The sequence below is a fragment of the Melanaphis sacchari genome, unplaced genomic scaffold (assembly GCF_002803265.2).
Source record: "Melanaphis sacchari strain LSU unplaced genomic scaffold, SCAv2.0 Contig32_pilon_pilon, whole genome shotgun sequence".
Lineage (NCBI taxonomy): Eukaryota > Metazoa > Arthropoda > Insecta > Hemiptera > Aphididae > Melanaphis > Melanaphis sacchari.
Window position 1 is genome coordinate 2,416,122 of NW_020271199.1, and position 17,740 is coordinate 2,433,861.

At 29.9% G+C, this 17,740-nt stretch overlaps 1 protein-coding gene across 1 annotated transcript in view; it reads right to left on the minus strand.

The window, feature by feature from the left end:
* The window catches only part of LOC112596584 (homeotic protein distal-less-like), a 106,311-nt gene that overhangs the window by 72,000 nt on the left and 16,571 nt on the right, over nt 1-17,740 (minus strand). Inside the window, exon 2 of the mRNA XM_025342344.1 lies at nt 15,032-15,219. Within this exon, the coding sequence (XP_025198129.1) occupies nt 15,032-15,219 (188 nt within the window). The remainder of the gene's footprint in view (nt 1-15,031; nt 15,220-17,740) is intronic.

Consider the following 17,740-nt stretch of genomic DNA (forward strand, 5'->3'; position numbering starts at 1 on the left):
GATCGTATATCATAAACCTTCACGATCGATTACGTTATTGTTTATTAGTTATTATTTATTACATGCACTCGAAATGATTCACGTGCGCACATTATAATGCAATTATTATTATTATTATTACTATACATTATAAGATGATAATAAAATCCAACGATTGAATAGTGCACAAGATTTATCTGCTCTCGGGCAATTGATTTTCATTTGTCCGAAATGAATGAATGCCAATTTTCAATGCATTTAAGTTTTAATTTTATCAAGATTCGAAATAATCTGATATATTTATACTACAATAGGTCAATTTGAAGAAAATATTTTTGAAAACTCATTTATTTGTGAAATATTGTTTTTAATACTTTTAATTATGCATATACTTAAATATTATCATTATATTTATATAGTGATTTGAGACCAATTGGTTATTCAGCAGTTCAGTACATTTAGTTAGTCCAAAGAACTGTATCAGAACTTGATGCATTTATAAAAATTATTTAGAAAACTGCAATAAAATATTCGAAATCTGGTTTGAAACATATTTAACCGGAATACATAATATCCATCTTAAATATTTTGGAAAATATAAAACAAAAATGTTTTAATAGTTTTGTTTATTTTTATATTTTTACCGAATTGTAACGATCGCGCATATTTTAGTATTTATAAATACTTTCAAAAAAAAAAAAAAATATTAATTTAAAATTGTACATTTTATATACTAGTTACCTATTGTTTAGAAATTTAAATTAAATGTAACTTATACTCCAAGTGTTTTTAATAAGCAAGAAAAGTAATCAAAAGATAAAAAAAAAAAATAACTGAAAATATTTTAAGGATTATTTACATATAAAATATACATACTAATTATTTAGATTTTTAGTACAGACAAGTTAAATTAATCTTTTTCTTTTTTAATGCAATAAATACCAATTTCAACAAATCATAATACCTATAATTAATATAATATCTGTCAATGAGATTGTATATTACAATTATATAGTTTAATATATTTATAATTATATTAACAACTTAACGCATGTAGGTACATTTCACGGATACATGTCTTATAATTCGAACGGCAATTTTCAGTCAGACTTGCATAAAAAATAAAATATGATCATATTATGACCAAGCACATACATATACCGATATAGAGTAAATTGTTTACCGCGCGTCTATAGGTAATAATATTATTTTGTTACAATAAAACACCGAACTCACGCATTTGTTACACAGAATCTATATAGGTGCCATACGTAGTGTTATATTCACGAAACTCGCAATGCATAATGGACATATCGTTTAAAATTAAAAAAAAACACAATATTTTAATGTCACAATTATACGAACTCATATACACACGGTGTTGTATTAAATATATTAAATTATTGTATATATATATATATATATAATAAACGAAACTCTGGTAATTATCGACGAGTTATGACCAGCACACAAGCGTACACGAGCGCGCGTTTACTTCCATTATATTATTATAATAGGTTAGGCTCACTTTCTTAAGGTCGATGTGCGCTCGCGGCACATGTGCGCCGTAGGTATCGTACGTATAGCAAGATAGTAAGTACGTATATCATTTTCGTGATAATATATTATTTCGCCGCACATGATAATAATTATTATAGTGATGTACGAATATTGTGTCATTGCTGCCCAGAGTATTTGAGGAGGGGAGGGGTGATCAACAATTCATGGAAAATGTGAGTGTGTTACTTATTATACTATTATCGTCTAGATTCTAGACGGTCAATAAGAGTAACCGCGGAGGCAGCTATAAAATTAAGAACGCCTGCATTTCTATATTTGAAACGGTCGAAAGTTTTTGCCTTCTGTATATAATAATATATTTTCTTATTACTCAGTGATCGCATTACGCATCAAAGATTTATTCGCAATTATAAATTATAATACATATTTCGTTAAGTGTTCGATCTACAGTAAGCTGATTAATAGATAAAATAAGCGCATAATGATAATATAAGTAACTAGGTAAGTCGTGAGTACCTACTCATATCCAACCATATAACATTTAAGTTGGGTTCTCATGTAAAAACGGGGGCGTTTCGTAATACTATACGATGGTAAGTACTATTATCTAAATGGCATTAGATTTTTTTTTTTTAATTCAAAAATGTTTGACAAATGCAAATAGTAATTAAAAGATATTAACTTATAATTTATCGATCTAACTGAGTGATACAAAGATTTTTTTTTCTTATGAAATTTCGATAAGGTGATGATTTTACCAACGATGTTTTAAGCCGATGGGAGCTCAAAAGAATTGTCTACTACTGTTACTCGCCGAACGAATGTAGTCAAAAATTAGTGTTAAAAACATTTAAGTTTGTATTGGGGTCTAAATCCGCTATTATAATAGAGATTTCGCCAGTGCAAATATATAGACTACGTTTGATAATATGTATATACAATAAACGGCAAAATGTTTTTATGGCGCCTCAAAAAAATTTACGTTTTCACACAAAAGACGATTTAATTAAAAAATAAAACATGTAATATAATATTATGTACCCATATCATACTATATATTATCATACTATTACACTTTCGTTTTCGAAATGTCTTTTATTGTTAAATTATTTTTAAGCCGATGCAGTTCTCGTTAAATGACGAGTATATTCATTTTAATGATTTTTTTCTCTCCCAAAATCGAGATCACGAACCGCAGGTAATACCACGTCATATATAATATGATGTATATACGTCACATTTTGATTTGATGGATTCTGAAAACGGAATATACGTTGTCGTTCACACACACACATACATACATACACACACACACATACACACACACTCACTCACTCTCATGTATATAATGTATATATAAGTGTACGGCCTTGCTTGTGGATAACCTGTATCTATATGGGCAGGCGGTGTGTTGTATATACTCGTAATGATAGTCACTGGAACGCATGTTCAAAGGGGGAGGGACGGGTTGTATACATATACGTACATACATATATATATATACACACATATATGTATATATATACTTATACATACGTTTACACACATACGTGCGGGCGAGTACACGTACAAACCGACGTGGTTTGAACATCGACGTTTTACTAATTATAAAAATCCTAATTAGGACATCCCACAACGTATATTATATTATACGGTCAGCGAAATGTGTACTATGTACCCATATATATATGTGTGTGTGTGTGTTACATATGTACGCTCAATAAAATGGAATATATTTATATAAACATGCACGGTAGACGATGTATATGAATTCGCTTATTCGGTCATATTCGAAGGGGTATAATATATACGTGTATATGGTGTGTTAAAGTTTTCACGGATTCGGAAGACCGGAACGACGATTGCACACACGCGGTTATGTCTAATGTCTAAATTATAATATATTTTGCGATGATGCGATATTATCATTATGTACGAAAAAAATAACGAATGATGACAATCGCGGCAATTCATATAATGCATACAAGACCGAACGCGTCCGTGAAAGTCGTGGCGTATATATATATATATATATGGTTTGGTTACAACACCAGCACGGGTATTAAAATATACAAGGGTATCTGATGTTATAAACATGAGCGGTAACCTAGGCGGTACTATTATTATTTTTATATTTACCAAGAAGACGGTTCTGGCGAAGAAAAAAAAACGCACGGATACACGGCAAGGTTATAATATATAAATATGTGTGTGTGTGTGTGTTATATCTATACGGTCATTGCTGCAGCAGAGAACTTGAGAGTATAATAATAATAATAATATTATAAGCCGCAGCGCAATGGTACTGGAGGCGGTTCTCTCCCGCGCACTTGTTGAAGTAAAATATTATATGTTCGTGCGTTACGCCCCTTTTGGCCTAGAGTAAAAATTGTTTCAGTGACGCCTATAACACGCTGCAGCGACGTCGCCGTCGCCGTCATCGTCGTCTTCGTTTTCGTCGCGGTCGCGGTCGTCGTGGTTGTATGGTCGTCGTAGTCGTCGTCGTCGAAGTCGTCTTTCCTCTGCCGAACGGCGCGTACCTATACATTATTATTATATACACACGGTCGCCACGGCAAGGTTGCCAGATTTTTTATTTTTTTTTCTTCCACTCCAAGCACGTTATGTGGTTTCCGACGAAATAATAATAATAATAATAATAATGATAAAAAAAAGTTGTAGGTACTACGTATGCTCACGAACGCACACGTACGTACAAACACATGCACACCTACACACACAAACGCAGACACTCACGCGCACATCTGTATACTACACACACACACACATACACACACACGTTTCAATAACATTTGTACACGCCGTTTTTATCCAGTTTTTCACGTTTCGAACACATCGCGTTTTCAAGAATGGGTATATATACATCACCACGCGCGGCTCGGAGTCCGAGAAATCGTGTGTTTCTAAAAAAAAAAATTATTGGAAAAAAATTTGAACGATTTTTTTTTTTTTACAATTTCAATACTATTGATCGGACCGAAAGCTTTGGAATGTTGTTTGAAAATATTTAACGGCGAAACGCCCGCGGCCGTAGCGAATGGTCGGTTTTTTCTTTTGAGGAATTCGTCTCTGAAAACGCAGGCATTACATAGAGGCTGCAAGTAGTAGGTACTCAGTGTACATAGTGTATAATTTAACGTATTACTAAACGTGCTTTAAATGATATAGACACATCGTGTATATTACCGAGACTTTACTACCTGTGTATAATATTATACATATCTACTATACGTACATATACTAATAATAATAAGTAAAATAATAACGCTCGGCATAATATATCAAAAAAAATAATTTGTATTCAATCATATTTTTTTACTTTACACGACGCGGTAAACACAGGTAGCTAAAATTTAACCAAAATAGACGTAGAGTTTTTTTTTTATTTAAAGTAATTTTTTTTTCTTTGTTATCGGTTGTACATATAGCTGTCGGTATAGTGTACATATACATATAGCATGGGTGACGATGACGAAGACGACGTTCAGCCTCCAAACAAACGTGTTTCGCATAAACCGATTGTAATACCTAATAAAAATCTGGATAATATAATATATTACAGATATACACTAGCACGCATGAAGCACATTACATACTCGTACGTGTAGGTACTGCACGGATAGGCAGATACCTACGCGCCAACGCCATCATATTAGTGTATATATTTATACAGTCATCGCTGTATATAGTATCAGTTTATATATATATATATGTATATTTACAAATACATAATATATACAGAAATATTATTAATGTGCTTATGGGGCGTGTATTATACTATGTAGTCCGTTTGATTCTTTGGAACAATATATATATATATATGCACATACGATCGTGAGTATCTACCTATATATATATATATATATATATATATATATATATATATATATATATATATATATATATAGGTACCTCGCCTGCAGTACACCTAACTTGACGACGAAAAATTCAAACCATTCCTATAATATAATAATATATTTACTATATATTCTATGCCACACGCAAAGCAATTTGGTCATTTTCTAACTTGGCTATATGAATATATAATATATTGATAATAATATAACATAAATCCGTATTATACATATATATATATATATATATATATATAATATTATGTATATAAATTATAGCGATTGGTCGCATGATCGCGTGCGATAAATCTTCATCGCCACACGAGATGATACGGCGGCAGCACATTTATACTATGTTATAGCTAAGTATACCAATTCGGATCGAAAGAAGTTATATTACATATATATATATGTATATATGTACTTTGACTGCTCTGCAGCTTAGCAGCCAAGCCGATAATAACAGACCACGTCAAACTCCCCCCCCCCTCAACACCACAAGAAAAAAATCTGGCCTATTCGATGCCGTGCCCCCGGGGTCTTACGCGAACGCACGATAACATACATAATGTCTAATAAATCTCGAATTTTTTCCCCCTCAAAATTCGCCACAATCTATATTATATAATCCTGAAATGTCTGTATATTATGGTGTGCATCAAGGCAACATCTGTCATAGTATATTTTTCTTTTTCTTTACCGAGATTAGTGTATAACACATATTACAATTAAGATGAATGTAAATAATTATGTGTATATATTATGTCGTATTTCGTTTGTCGCATATCGGGACTGTATTATTAAAGTGTGCAATAATAATATATTATATTAAATTATGTATCTACATAGTATAACATTACACATTGTTTTATTCGCGCGAGCGACGATCGATGATCTGTCAATACACCTGATTGAAATGATGTAATGGATAAAACGATGGCTCCGATGAGAAGTATTCATTGTGTGGTGGCGACGATGGGATCGTCGTATTTTGTCGTTTAAAATATTTCCATTACTGGGATTTGACGTTGAGAAAATGTGTGCAAAAAACAATATTTTCTTACTTTGGTAAAGGCAGATCATTAAATTGACTAACGAATGAAAAAAATCGAATTTACCCTCCCTTGTGAGAAAATCACAAGTATAAACACGTCACTGCAGCACTGTCACGTTATCCGATTTGTATATATATAATATATATATATATATATATATATGTATACTCGTACATACATACATTGAACTTTATCAATATTATTCATATTCACACTTGTCCAAGAAAATATGGATTACACTTACACACACACACAGACAAGTATCGGTTATAAGATATATATAGATATATTATAATACAAAAACGAGTTAAATGAAATTTGTACAAACGCTAAGCCGACCGACGACCACGACAGCGCAATATATATGTTAAACTGTTATATACATCTGACCCATACCTATTACTTTAACTACTTACTACATATACCCTATAAATATATGTCTGAATGGGTCATAATATATAGGTACTTCAGTAGATATATAATATGCATGCGGATGACGATACATATGCACACGGTACACAATGCTAACACACTATTCTATTATTAATATTGTCGTTATTACTTCTACGCATTAGTATAATATCTATTAGTTATACCAATAATATAATAATACCAAATATGTATATACGGTCGGTACACGTATTTATATAACATTATTATATATCTTGATTGCGATCTATATATAATATAATTGTATCAATACTGAAGGGATTCAGTAGATTCAGAGTAAAATTGTCTTTTTCTGTTATACTATTATATAGTATTATGTAGGCACACTAAAAGTTTGAACAATGGAAAATTCAGGAACCAATCTGTTTATTTACTACTACAATAGCGTTTAATATAGATATAAAATCATGATATTATACTACACGACGATGCTATTACGCGCCACGAAATATTTTATAGGTATTTTACATAGATCCAATACTATAATATGATATATGGTTAGTTGATTTACATAAAATGATCAATTTCACATGAATGAATGATGCAATAAATAACAATACTATTATATTATTCTGCAGGTACTGTATAAAAGGATTCAGTTTTCTAAAAAATTAATAACAACAATTCGTAGGTAAGCTATAATACCTATAGGTATTGTTGTACTATTGAGCATAACGTCGTTGTACGCAATAATAGTCTCTTGTAAATAAACAAAATTAATGAAAAATTCGTGTTTGATATAAAAAAGAAAAAAAAAACAAGACTATAAGAATAGGTACCTAACTATAATTGTTATTATTTATATTAACAGGGAATTTTGTGTGTGTGCGTCGTGTGGAATATATTTCAGGTTTATTAAGAGGAGCGTATAATAGTTATTTTAAATAGGCTTTTCAATCATCAGAAATCGTGTATGATAACATAATAGTAATAATAATAGTAATACCAGTATATACCTATCTACTTATCAAAAAAAAAAAAAAAAATGTATTATTAATTTATCTCTATAACGCAATCAAGACATTTATCGCCGTACGTGTTACACATCATCACGTCATTAATATTAAATTAAAAATATCGTACGTAGTTGCTTATACATAAAGGTATTGAAATATACGTATAGATAATGTTAGATTATAATATAATTAATAGGTATCGGAGTTAAAAGTTATATTGAGTTTTTTTTATGACAATAGGTTCACGAGTATAATAATTATTAAATTAACGGTTTTAAATAATTGAGTGTTTAAATATTAATTACGCCACTATAATATATACTTTTAAACGTCAGCCAAAACTTAAGTATAACATGACGCGTATATTATTATACCTAGGTACTTAAAAATAATTAAGCTATAAACCATATAGAAAAAATTACGTTTTGTAAATAATTATATAAAAAAAAAAAGAACAAAACAAAAAAATCTATTACCTATTATTTATTATCCAACAATTACCCGCCGTAATTAAAAATAATAATAATAAGATTGTTTAGTTTTCAGTTCGTCAAAGGAAAACGGCAATTAGCGCCCCCGCCACCATCGTTACAGTCGCTGAAGGGGTATACACGACACACCGTACAACAATATATAATAACCGTGCGTATATTTCGTTTATATTATACTATTTACGTCGTCGTGTGTCGTAAAAAAACGAAAAAAAAAAAACCGTAAAATAATAATAATAATCCATGCGAACGCGCCCAATTGATTAATTCGTTTTCGTTTCATATTATAAGATTATTAAAATATTATTCCGTAAACGTATAACAACGGCAACCGCGTCGCTGCCATTATATTTGGATTTTGTGCAGTATCGTTGTGTTGTGTCGTTGTTTGTCTGTGGCGGCCCTAATTTTCTGTTATCTTTACTATATTTATAATAAATTCACTTTGTGCACGTACTCATATAAACAGTATTATATATGCATACACATGTACACGTCCGATTGGCGTTAAGTATTTTAACAGTAAATCGGTAAACACGCACGGCGATATAATGGGGTTGAGAACCGGTAAAGAGTAGGTGTAGAAGTGGAGGAACGAATAAGTTCTTTGATACACAGTAAAAGATACCAATACGTAAAAAAACTATGATAAATTATTTTCATCGATGACACGTTAGCATGTCCGTGTGAATGAACTGGCCGCTGAAAAAGCGATCGTCAACGATGCTGTAATAATTACTTCAACAGTTAGTAGATGTCATCATTGCGCGCGCTAAACAATAATTTACCAAAAATATAGTAGGCATATTATAATATAATGTTCTCGTTTATTTGATATAATAGACGGTTATCACTTGTGCACGCTCGTTAGTAATCAAAACGTCTTAGATTTTTACTTTTGTTTCAGAATTTAAATTACTAAAATATAATTCATTTACTCCATCTTACCCACAAGAAAAAAAATGTATCATTTGTAAGAAAACGTTCGTTCTTGCTATAAAATCGAGTTAGCTGAGGAAACAAAGAGTATATTATTCGGTAGACAATTAAACGCGCTTTTTAAATTTACAATACGTTGACTGTAGTGTGGCAAACCAAAAATAAATAATTGTGGTATATCAAACACCCTTGATTTAGTACGGGAGAATTAAACTCAAGAACATTATATATTATTAAAATATCACGTAAATATTTCACATGACAACGACGACTGACCTAAGTTTTATTTTTTATAATATTTAATATCATAACGATTTGCAATATGTCAAGATACAAAAATGTTGTCATCATAGGTATAGTATAATATCTACGAAAGTACTATATGTATTCATAAACAGTCTCGTCGTCGTCGTCATTGAAGGAAATGGACGAACATTTTTAAATATATATGAGTATATGACTATAATATAAAGATAGGCATCCACCCAGTAATATTATTTTTATTATTATTATTGTTTTTAACGAAAACATACGCTTGTGTGTATGTGTATATATGTAAAAGCGTACCGCGCACGCGCGATCAACGGGCGAATCGGTGGGGTTGGTAGGTGGCGGGCGTGGCACTTGTATACTTCTACATATGTAGTATCGTAGGGTTAAAAATCGAACTTTCAACCCTCACTCGTACCCTCCAGTCGACGCGGTACGACTTACGCGAGAGGTGGTTACGCCTCTCACGCAATGCCGCGTGTACGACTTCCTCTCACATATACACACATACACACACATTCATTGTATTTGTGATTATTATTATTATTATTTATACCTAATAATAATATTGACTTTTTCTGCATATACGTATGTACGTATACATGGAAACTCACATAATTTACACCTCCAACATCGATGTTACGGTGGCACGCGAACACCTCGCCTGTATATAATGTCATCCCGTATATCGTGTATTATTGTTGTTGTACCTAAGTAACAATTGAAATAAAGTTGAAGTATAGATAATTGTAAAAAAAACGTCTCGTCGAACTTTTTATCACTACTCCCACCTCTAGGTTATTGCTTATATACAGTACGGGTAAATAATTGTATAATACAATAGTTTTGTACTTAACTGCTTTTTAATAAAGTACTTTAAGTACATGATACAAGCATACGGTTTATTTACACATTCAAAAATTAAAAATACTTTTTTCAAAAAACTTTATAAACGAGAATGAATATTGAAATCATGATCCCGTATTATATGCTGCAGTGTATAGGTCTACTTCTTAATTGAAGTAAATGTATATTTTAAAACGTGTAAAAATTATACAGACAAGAAGGTAATAAATTACAATTTTTTATACCCGAACTGAGTATTGGGTTGGCCGGTAATGGTTTATGATTTTTATAATTTTCATTTTTCACGCGGGAATACCCGTTATAAATTATACAACATTCTAAGAGAGAAAGCCGAACACGCGTTGTACGTTTTGCTGTGGTGAAGAATTGCTTTCCAAGTTTTTGGTAGTTTTTGGTAGCGCATGTGTATACACTATACACACGAATAATGCTATACTACTATATACACTTATATATAGGTACGAATACAGGTAGATATCGTCATCATCGTCATCCGTTCTTTCGTTTTTGATGCGGATTCGCATGAGAGAGATTTTTTCTTCATATTGTATATACGTAATATATTATTTTTTGTCCGTCGATCGTTAACGACTGTTGTCGTACAGTGCACGGTTAAATGAGCGCGATGGACCCACCGGACTAGTGGCTGGATAGATGATGTGCGGGCCTAGGGGAAGGGGACCTTTCCTGCGACAATAGGCGGAGGCATTTTTTTCAGTCCTTTCCCCTCCATGTCTACATCTTGGACGTTTATCGGCAAGATATCAAAGTAATAATTCGACACGTCTCTATTGTATCGGAACGGATCGGAAGGAAATTCCGATTTTTCCATGTCCACATTTGAACGAGGTATACCGTTTCAAATCCCTACCCTTATGTTTATATATATATATATATATACTTATAATACGTTCGTTCCTTCGTTCTTTCGTTGATATTGCCGCCGAGCCATCATTCTTGAATCTACTTAAATATATATATACATCGTACCCAGGTAGGTGTATATATATATATGAGTATACTCAGGTTGGATTTACACGCAGGTTGGTATATACCTAGTATATATTTACGCTCTCGTTTCTTGCGTCAGAAATATCGGCATATCGAATTTGTATCCTTGAAATTCTCGTAGTCACGTAAGCGCGACGGAGCGCTGCAATATCATATATATAGATACAAAACAAAATATAATCGTGCCGTCGTCTAGAAATACGTTTTTATTTATTTTTTTTTTTTGTCAGTGGCGGCACCGCGAACCACGACGAACTACGCCGCGCTGCGCCTACGCCTTCTCCGTCTCCTCAGCCCAACCATATTTTGACTTTCCCCAAAGAAAACGCTCACGTTCCGTATAGCTGCTTTATATCTCTATAGAATGATGAACCGAAAAAAATCGTTCTCTTTTCCACCGATAATTTTCTCAGCGATGAATTCTTTGGCACTCAACGCTTTTATTTTTCGATATTAAATATGCAAGGTGTATCTGTACATCATCTGCATACATTCACAAACAAATATATTCGTAAGACAGATGAGTAGATACCATAAGGCATTATGGTATTATTATTTTTGAATAGCGGGCAACACAATTTCAATTCTGAAACTAAAATCCTCCCCCAGTTTTTACGCGTCAAGTAATACGTGACCCCGTTTTATCGTACGTCCAATTGTGTGCACGAAGGTGTATTTTATACCTATATGACCAAAAATCAATAAACTAATACTCACACGCGAATACGCCGAATATCGTCATTTCAGCAAAAATAAAAGGCATTAACCGTATAAAAAAAAAATAAATAAATAAATAACCGCGATGAATAACGCGCGCTGGAAAATATAGTTTACACAAACAATTCACTTGAGTTCTGTAAAGTATTAGGTCAATATAAGAAGTCGATAGTTGTAAAATGACAGATTTAACACGTACAAATATACATTTTTATAAGGTCAAAGATATTGAATTAACTTATCAGTATTATAAATTATAACAAATTGTTTAAAACTATATCTGTAATAATAACACATCTCTTATTTTAAATATCTTCAATTTCAATTCGACTAATCATTTATATTATTTTTAATTATTTAAAAAAAAATTGCTTTGGACATGAGTTGACAGCTACCTACCACTTAGGTAAGTTTTACATCGTTATTATGTATTTTAATTACTATTACTGTTTTATTAGAAAATTGTGGTATTATGTGAAACGCGATGCACTAAAAAACAATAAAATACAAAACTTAATTTTAATTTTAACTAAAAGAATTATTTTAAAACTAATTTAAAAAAATTTAGGTTGTTATATTATATCAATATAAAATGATCTATATAAAGTAATTTACTGATTAATTGCAGGTTAGATAATAGTTAAAAAATTTTACTTTTAAAATTGATTATGTACTTTTTTTTGTATAAATTGCATCCAATTTTACCATCTTTATCAAGAAAAAAAAAAAAGAAAAAAAATGCGCTTAAAAAAAATTTTGAAGAGTTATGTTAATTATTTTATCACACTTCTTCAACGTAGCGACGGAAACGATTTAATTTCAGTACATAATAATTAATGAATTAACGTTGTAACAAAGTGATATATATAAATTCAGTAGGTTTGTTTTTTTTTCAATATAGTCCATTACAAAATGTTATACTTATATATCACCACCAACGCCAACTTTAGCGAAGTAATAAATCGTATTTTATAGTTTAACACACGCACACACGACACACACACATATATGATATTAACCACCGGACGCAACGTTTGCTGTACATAGGTATATGAAAAATATAAACACGGAATAATATAATAATAGTACGTATACGGTTTATCTAGGTCTTACATAATAATTTATCATTAACCCGAACTACCCACACACGACTGTGATGGCGACAGCCGAAGAAGTATTTTTCCCTTTTTGTTCTCCTACAGCTGCACTGTATGCGGAGATGGTTTGCGTGATAACTCTTCGTACCATTATATCTCATTTTAAAACAGTTTTAAAATTTATATAGGCAGAAATATCCATAATGGGCGTGTTCGATTCCAATATTATATATGTGTACGTACATACTCAGGAGACACAACTTAGTAATCTAATATTACAATCGGACTATACACCCAATTCTCGCCGCTTGAAAGTATTATGCATCTACACCACATTTTATATAATATATTATAGCATCTATATCTACATATACCATATACCTATTTTAGTCTGATTTTTTTTACTTAAAACTAATGAAATGTGTATCATTTAAAAAACATAGAACAAAAGTGTGTAGTGGTCATCGCTCAGATGTATACTCATCTATCACATCATATTAATAATAGTATTTATAAAAGACATAATGTATTAACTTGCGCATGTATCTTTAATTTCTTAATTATTAATATATGATTAGAGTCCATGGTTAACATTATCTATCTACTATTAATAAGGTATTTTGTTGAAAACTTGTATTTTCAAGTATTCAACACATCCATTGATTTAAAACTACTAATTAGTAATTAATGTATAGACTATAGAAGGTTATTAGTTATTTTATGATTTCAAAATAATATTTTTTTAAATTTATTAATTTAACTCATTTGATTAATTTTATTGTAAGTTATAAGTAAAATATCCTAGGTATAGTTTGGATAGAGTATAGCCGTATAAGTTAGTATATAATATACACTTCTATAAAGTTGAGAAAAAAATCTATTTGTATAATAACAGTAGGATTAAAAAATGAATTGATTATATTAACTTATTAAATAATACACTCTATCTTACATCGCTATATGCCTTAATATGTATAAACAAATATTATACTAATGATTATAATAAATCATATTCTTAATTTAATACGATAAATATCAATAAAATTTATAAAATAGTTATTTTAAAATATCTACAGTAAAATTAATTAATATTATATATTATTATACAAAAATATACCTATCAATAAATGTGTGATTTATGCAGTGCAAAAACTATAGTATTATGTTTATTTATGTATTTAAATTTAAATAATGTTATTATTATTATTTATTTAAACACTAAAAAAATATATACTAAATTTATATTATATTACGATATCTTATACGTATATTTATTTAATTCTACTAGATTATATTGTGTTCTCTATATTATATTAAAATGTGTATTTACTATTAGTGTACGTGTATTATATTTAAAATTATTAAGAATTTTTAGTAAGTACCAATAAACTAGACGTATGAATATTAATATGTAATATTTATGACTAATTTATACAGGGTGATGGGAAGGGCAACGAAAATAATATTCTCCTCCGGCAAACCCTTAAGTACGTTTAGAAATAAATGTGTTTAAACGGTAAGCACTATACGATACGTTTAATAAAATCATTATAACTTTTAAAAATATTAATCGATTAACTATACCTATGTTTTAAAATTAATACTTGTTTTTTTAGTTTTGCTTAAAATATAATTAAACTATGTATACCTACTGTTATTTTATTTAAGAAATAAAATAATATTAATAATAATTTATGTATATAAGTTCCTTATTTTTTTTTTTAAATTAAACTATATACGGCTATACTAAGATTCGAAATAATGACAATTATAAATAGAAAAATATTAATAAAAAAGACTTACTTGAGTTTGAGTAAGTCCTAAGGATGCGGCAAGTTCAGCTCGTTCGGGTAGTGCTAGGTATTGAGTTCTCTGAAAACGTCTATTGAGCTGTTGCAATTGTAAACTTGAATAAATGGTTCTAGGCTTTCTCATTTTCTTTCCTTTCCCGTTTACCCTGAGACTGCCATCTTCTGCAATACCACATTTTTCTGAAATGACCAATACAAATTATTACTGAATTAGTTATTCATTATATACATATATTTGATAAATAAACAAAAATGTAAGAAGCTTGCATCTTGATAAATGGAATATAATGCCCATATCATAGTAATATCGTATATAACATTGTATTACACTTATTATTATAGGTTTAATTAGCTTATAAATTAAACGGGAGTATATCAACGAACTTATATAATATGTTATGACGTTTAAGATTATGTAAAAGTATGTAGATATAATAATATTGGTTATTTTACATGCAGTTATAATAATTCACAAATTTTCTGAATCCATCTAAATGGTATGAAGTCTTATAAAAAACATCTTGAGATTGTTTTTGTTTAGTTTTAACTTTCGTTCACAGTTTTCTTATGCATTTTATATGGTACACATAAGCTTTTAAAAACAATTAATAGGTGTACCACGTACATAAATACACAATATGTTAATAACAGTGAATTAGGCACATGATTTATATACGAGTTACTTAACACATACATGTAGGTATAAACATGAACCATTTTAATTTGAAATTATCATGGTAATTGGAAATTCGGACGAAACTATTTTAGGGTACCTACAACATAAAAATGTAATTATTTTCATTACCCTTTTACTTCGTTTGACCGCACCTTTTACACGCATGTATGAATAGGACCAATGGAACTTACAGGAAAATGAAAAACATATTTTCCGTTTGCTCACCTGCAGCAGGTCGCTACCTCATTTATACCATAATATTCACCCCTAGTGTTTACACCCCTAAGTTCTGTTTTTCTGTTTGTGTGCATAAAAAATGTATGCTCTGCTCCCCTCCAAACTATTTACAAATACATTATATTTATGGAAAATTCTATTAACACACATACACACACACACACACACACACATACACACACACATACTCTTAGAACTCCACATGTTATGTTATATTGACAGCCATCTATACATTTATCCATTTTTGAAGAATATTTTCACCCTATTCAAATACAAAAAATAACGAAAATACGGAACGTAAAAATAAACAATACAATAATGTATAAGTATTTTGTTCTAATCATTGAAATATAATATGTAATCACATAATATAGATGTATACATATTAAAATTATGGTTTTTATTTTGTTCTTGCAATTTAAGTTTATTTTATAATATGTATTAACAATAGTATTTGGCTTGTCTAAAATTAAACCTCATCAATAGCATTGTTTAAAACAATATATATTACTGTATATTTTATACTTTATATTATAATATGAATGTATACTGGTATATATATATACATGGTTGATATATTACAATATAGATACAAAAATCCGTAAGAATCCCGCAGATAATATTTTTAACATGAAGTCGTTTCGATAATTGAACTTGATCTTGGTTGACTTCTACTATCGCATCGTTAAATGATATAACGAAGCTATAATGTCCTGAGGCAATAAAAAATAATATAAAAATATATTATAATGTATATAAATAATAATATACATGTGTAATGACACATAATAATAATAATGATTATAAGTATATATTATATACATTATATTATATTCAAGAGCACAATATCGTATTAGTATTATATAGTAATCAGCTGCCAATAATAGAGCTTATAATATGTAATAATAATTAACGAATTACAATAGTAATAAAATAAACCCAAACTCAATCGCGATAAAGCAATAAATCTTTTAATTTGTATGTGTGTGACAAAGGCTATAGATTATTATTATCGTATATAATATACCAAAAATTTAAACGACTTGTTGAAAATATATATAAAAATTAAATCACTGCCACGATACCATGTTGACCTAAACAATCGCGGTTGCAGCGGCAGCATCCATAAGGTTTCCTAGGGTTTTTATTATCAACGGACTTACGCACATACACTCGAATACGATTAAAAGACCGTACTCATACGTATATGCGCTATCACGTGTGTGACCTACGATTCGAATACATCAGTGATCTCTTACGATTTATCAACAGACATATTTTTACGACCATAAAATATAATATACACATGTATTACTGGATGATATAATATTGTATATAAAACTGTATACGGATGGCAATAAAAATTACATTTGTTATCGAAAGGGGAGAGAGAATTAAATAGAAGTCAAGGCTCGGTTAAATGTCGCTTACTTATTATGAGTATAATGATATTGTATAACATGCAAATAGAGAATAATGCACATATATATTATATTTATGTATAATACATATTTTGCTATCAAATATTCCCGTGGTTGAATAATTCAACTATATACTCCTTGTGTTATCTTTGTTTTACACAGAGGTATATAGGTTTTAATATAATACATTATTATGATTTTTTTTTCAGTTCTTGGTGTATATGCATTTATACTTATGTTGGTATCTACTTATTTACATCGAAATTGCATTTAAATATATCATCATACTAGCTATAATTTCCATTTAATATATACAAATATATATATATGTATAACACTAATCAGGGGCACATGGCACATTGTGTAC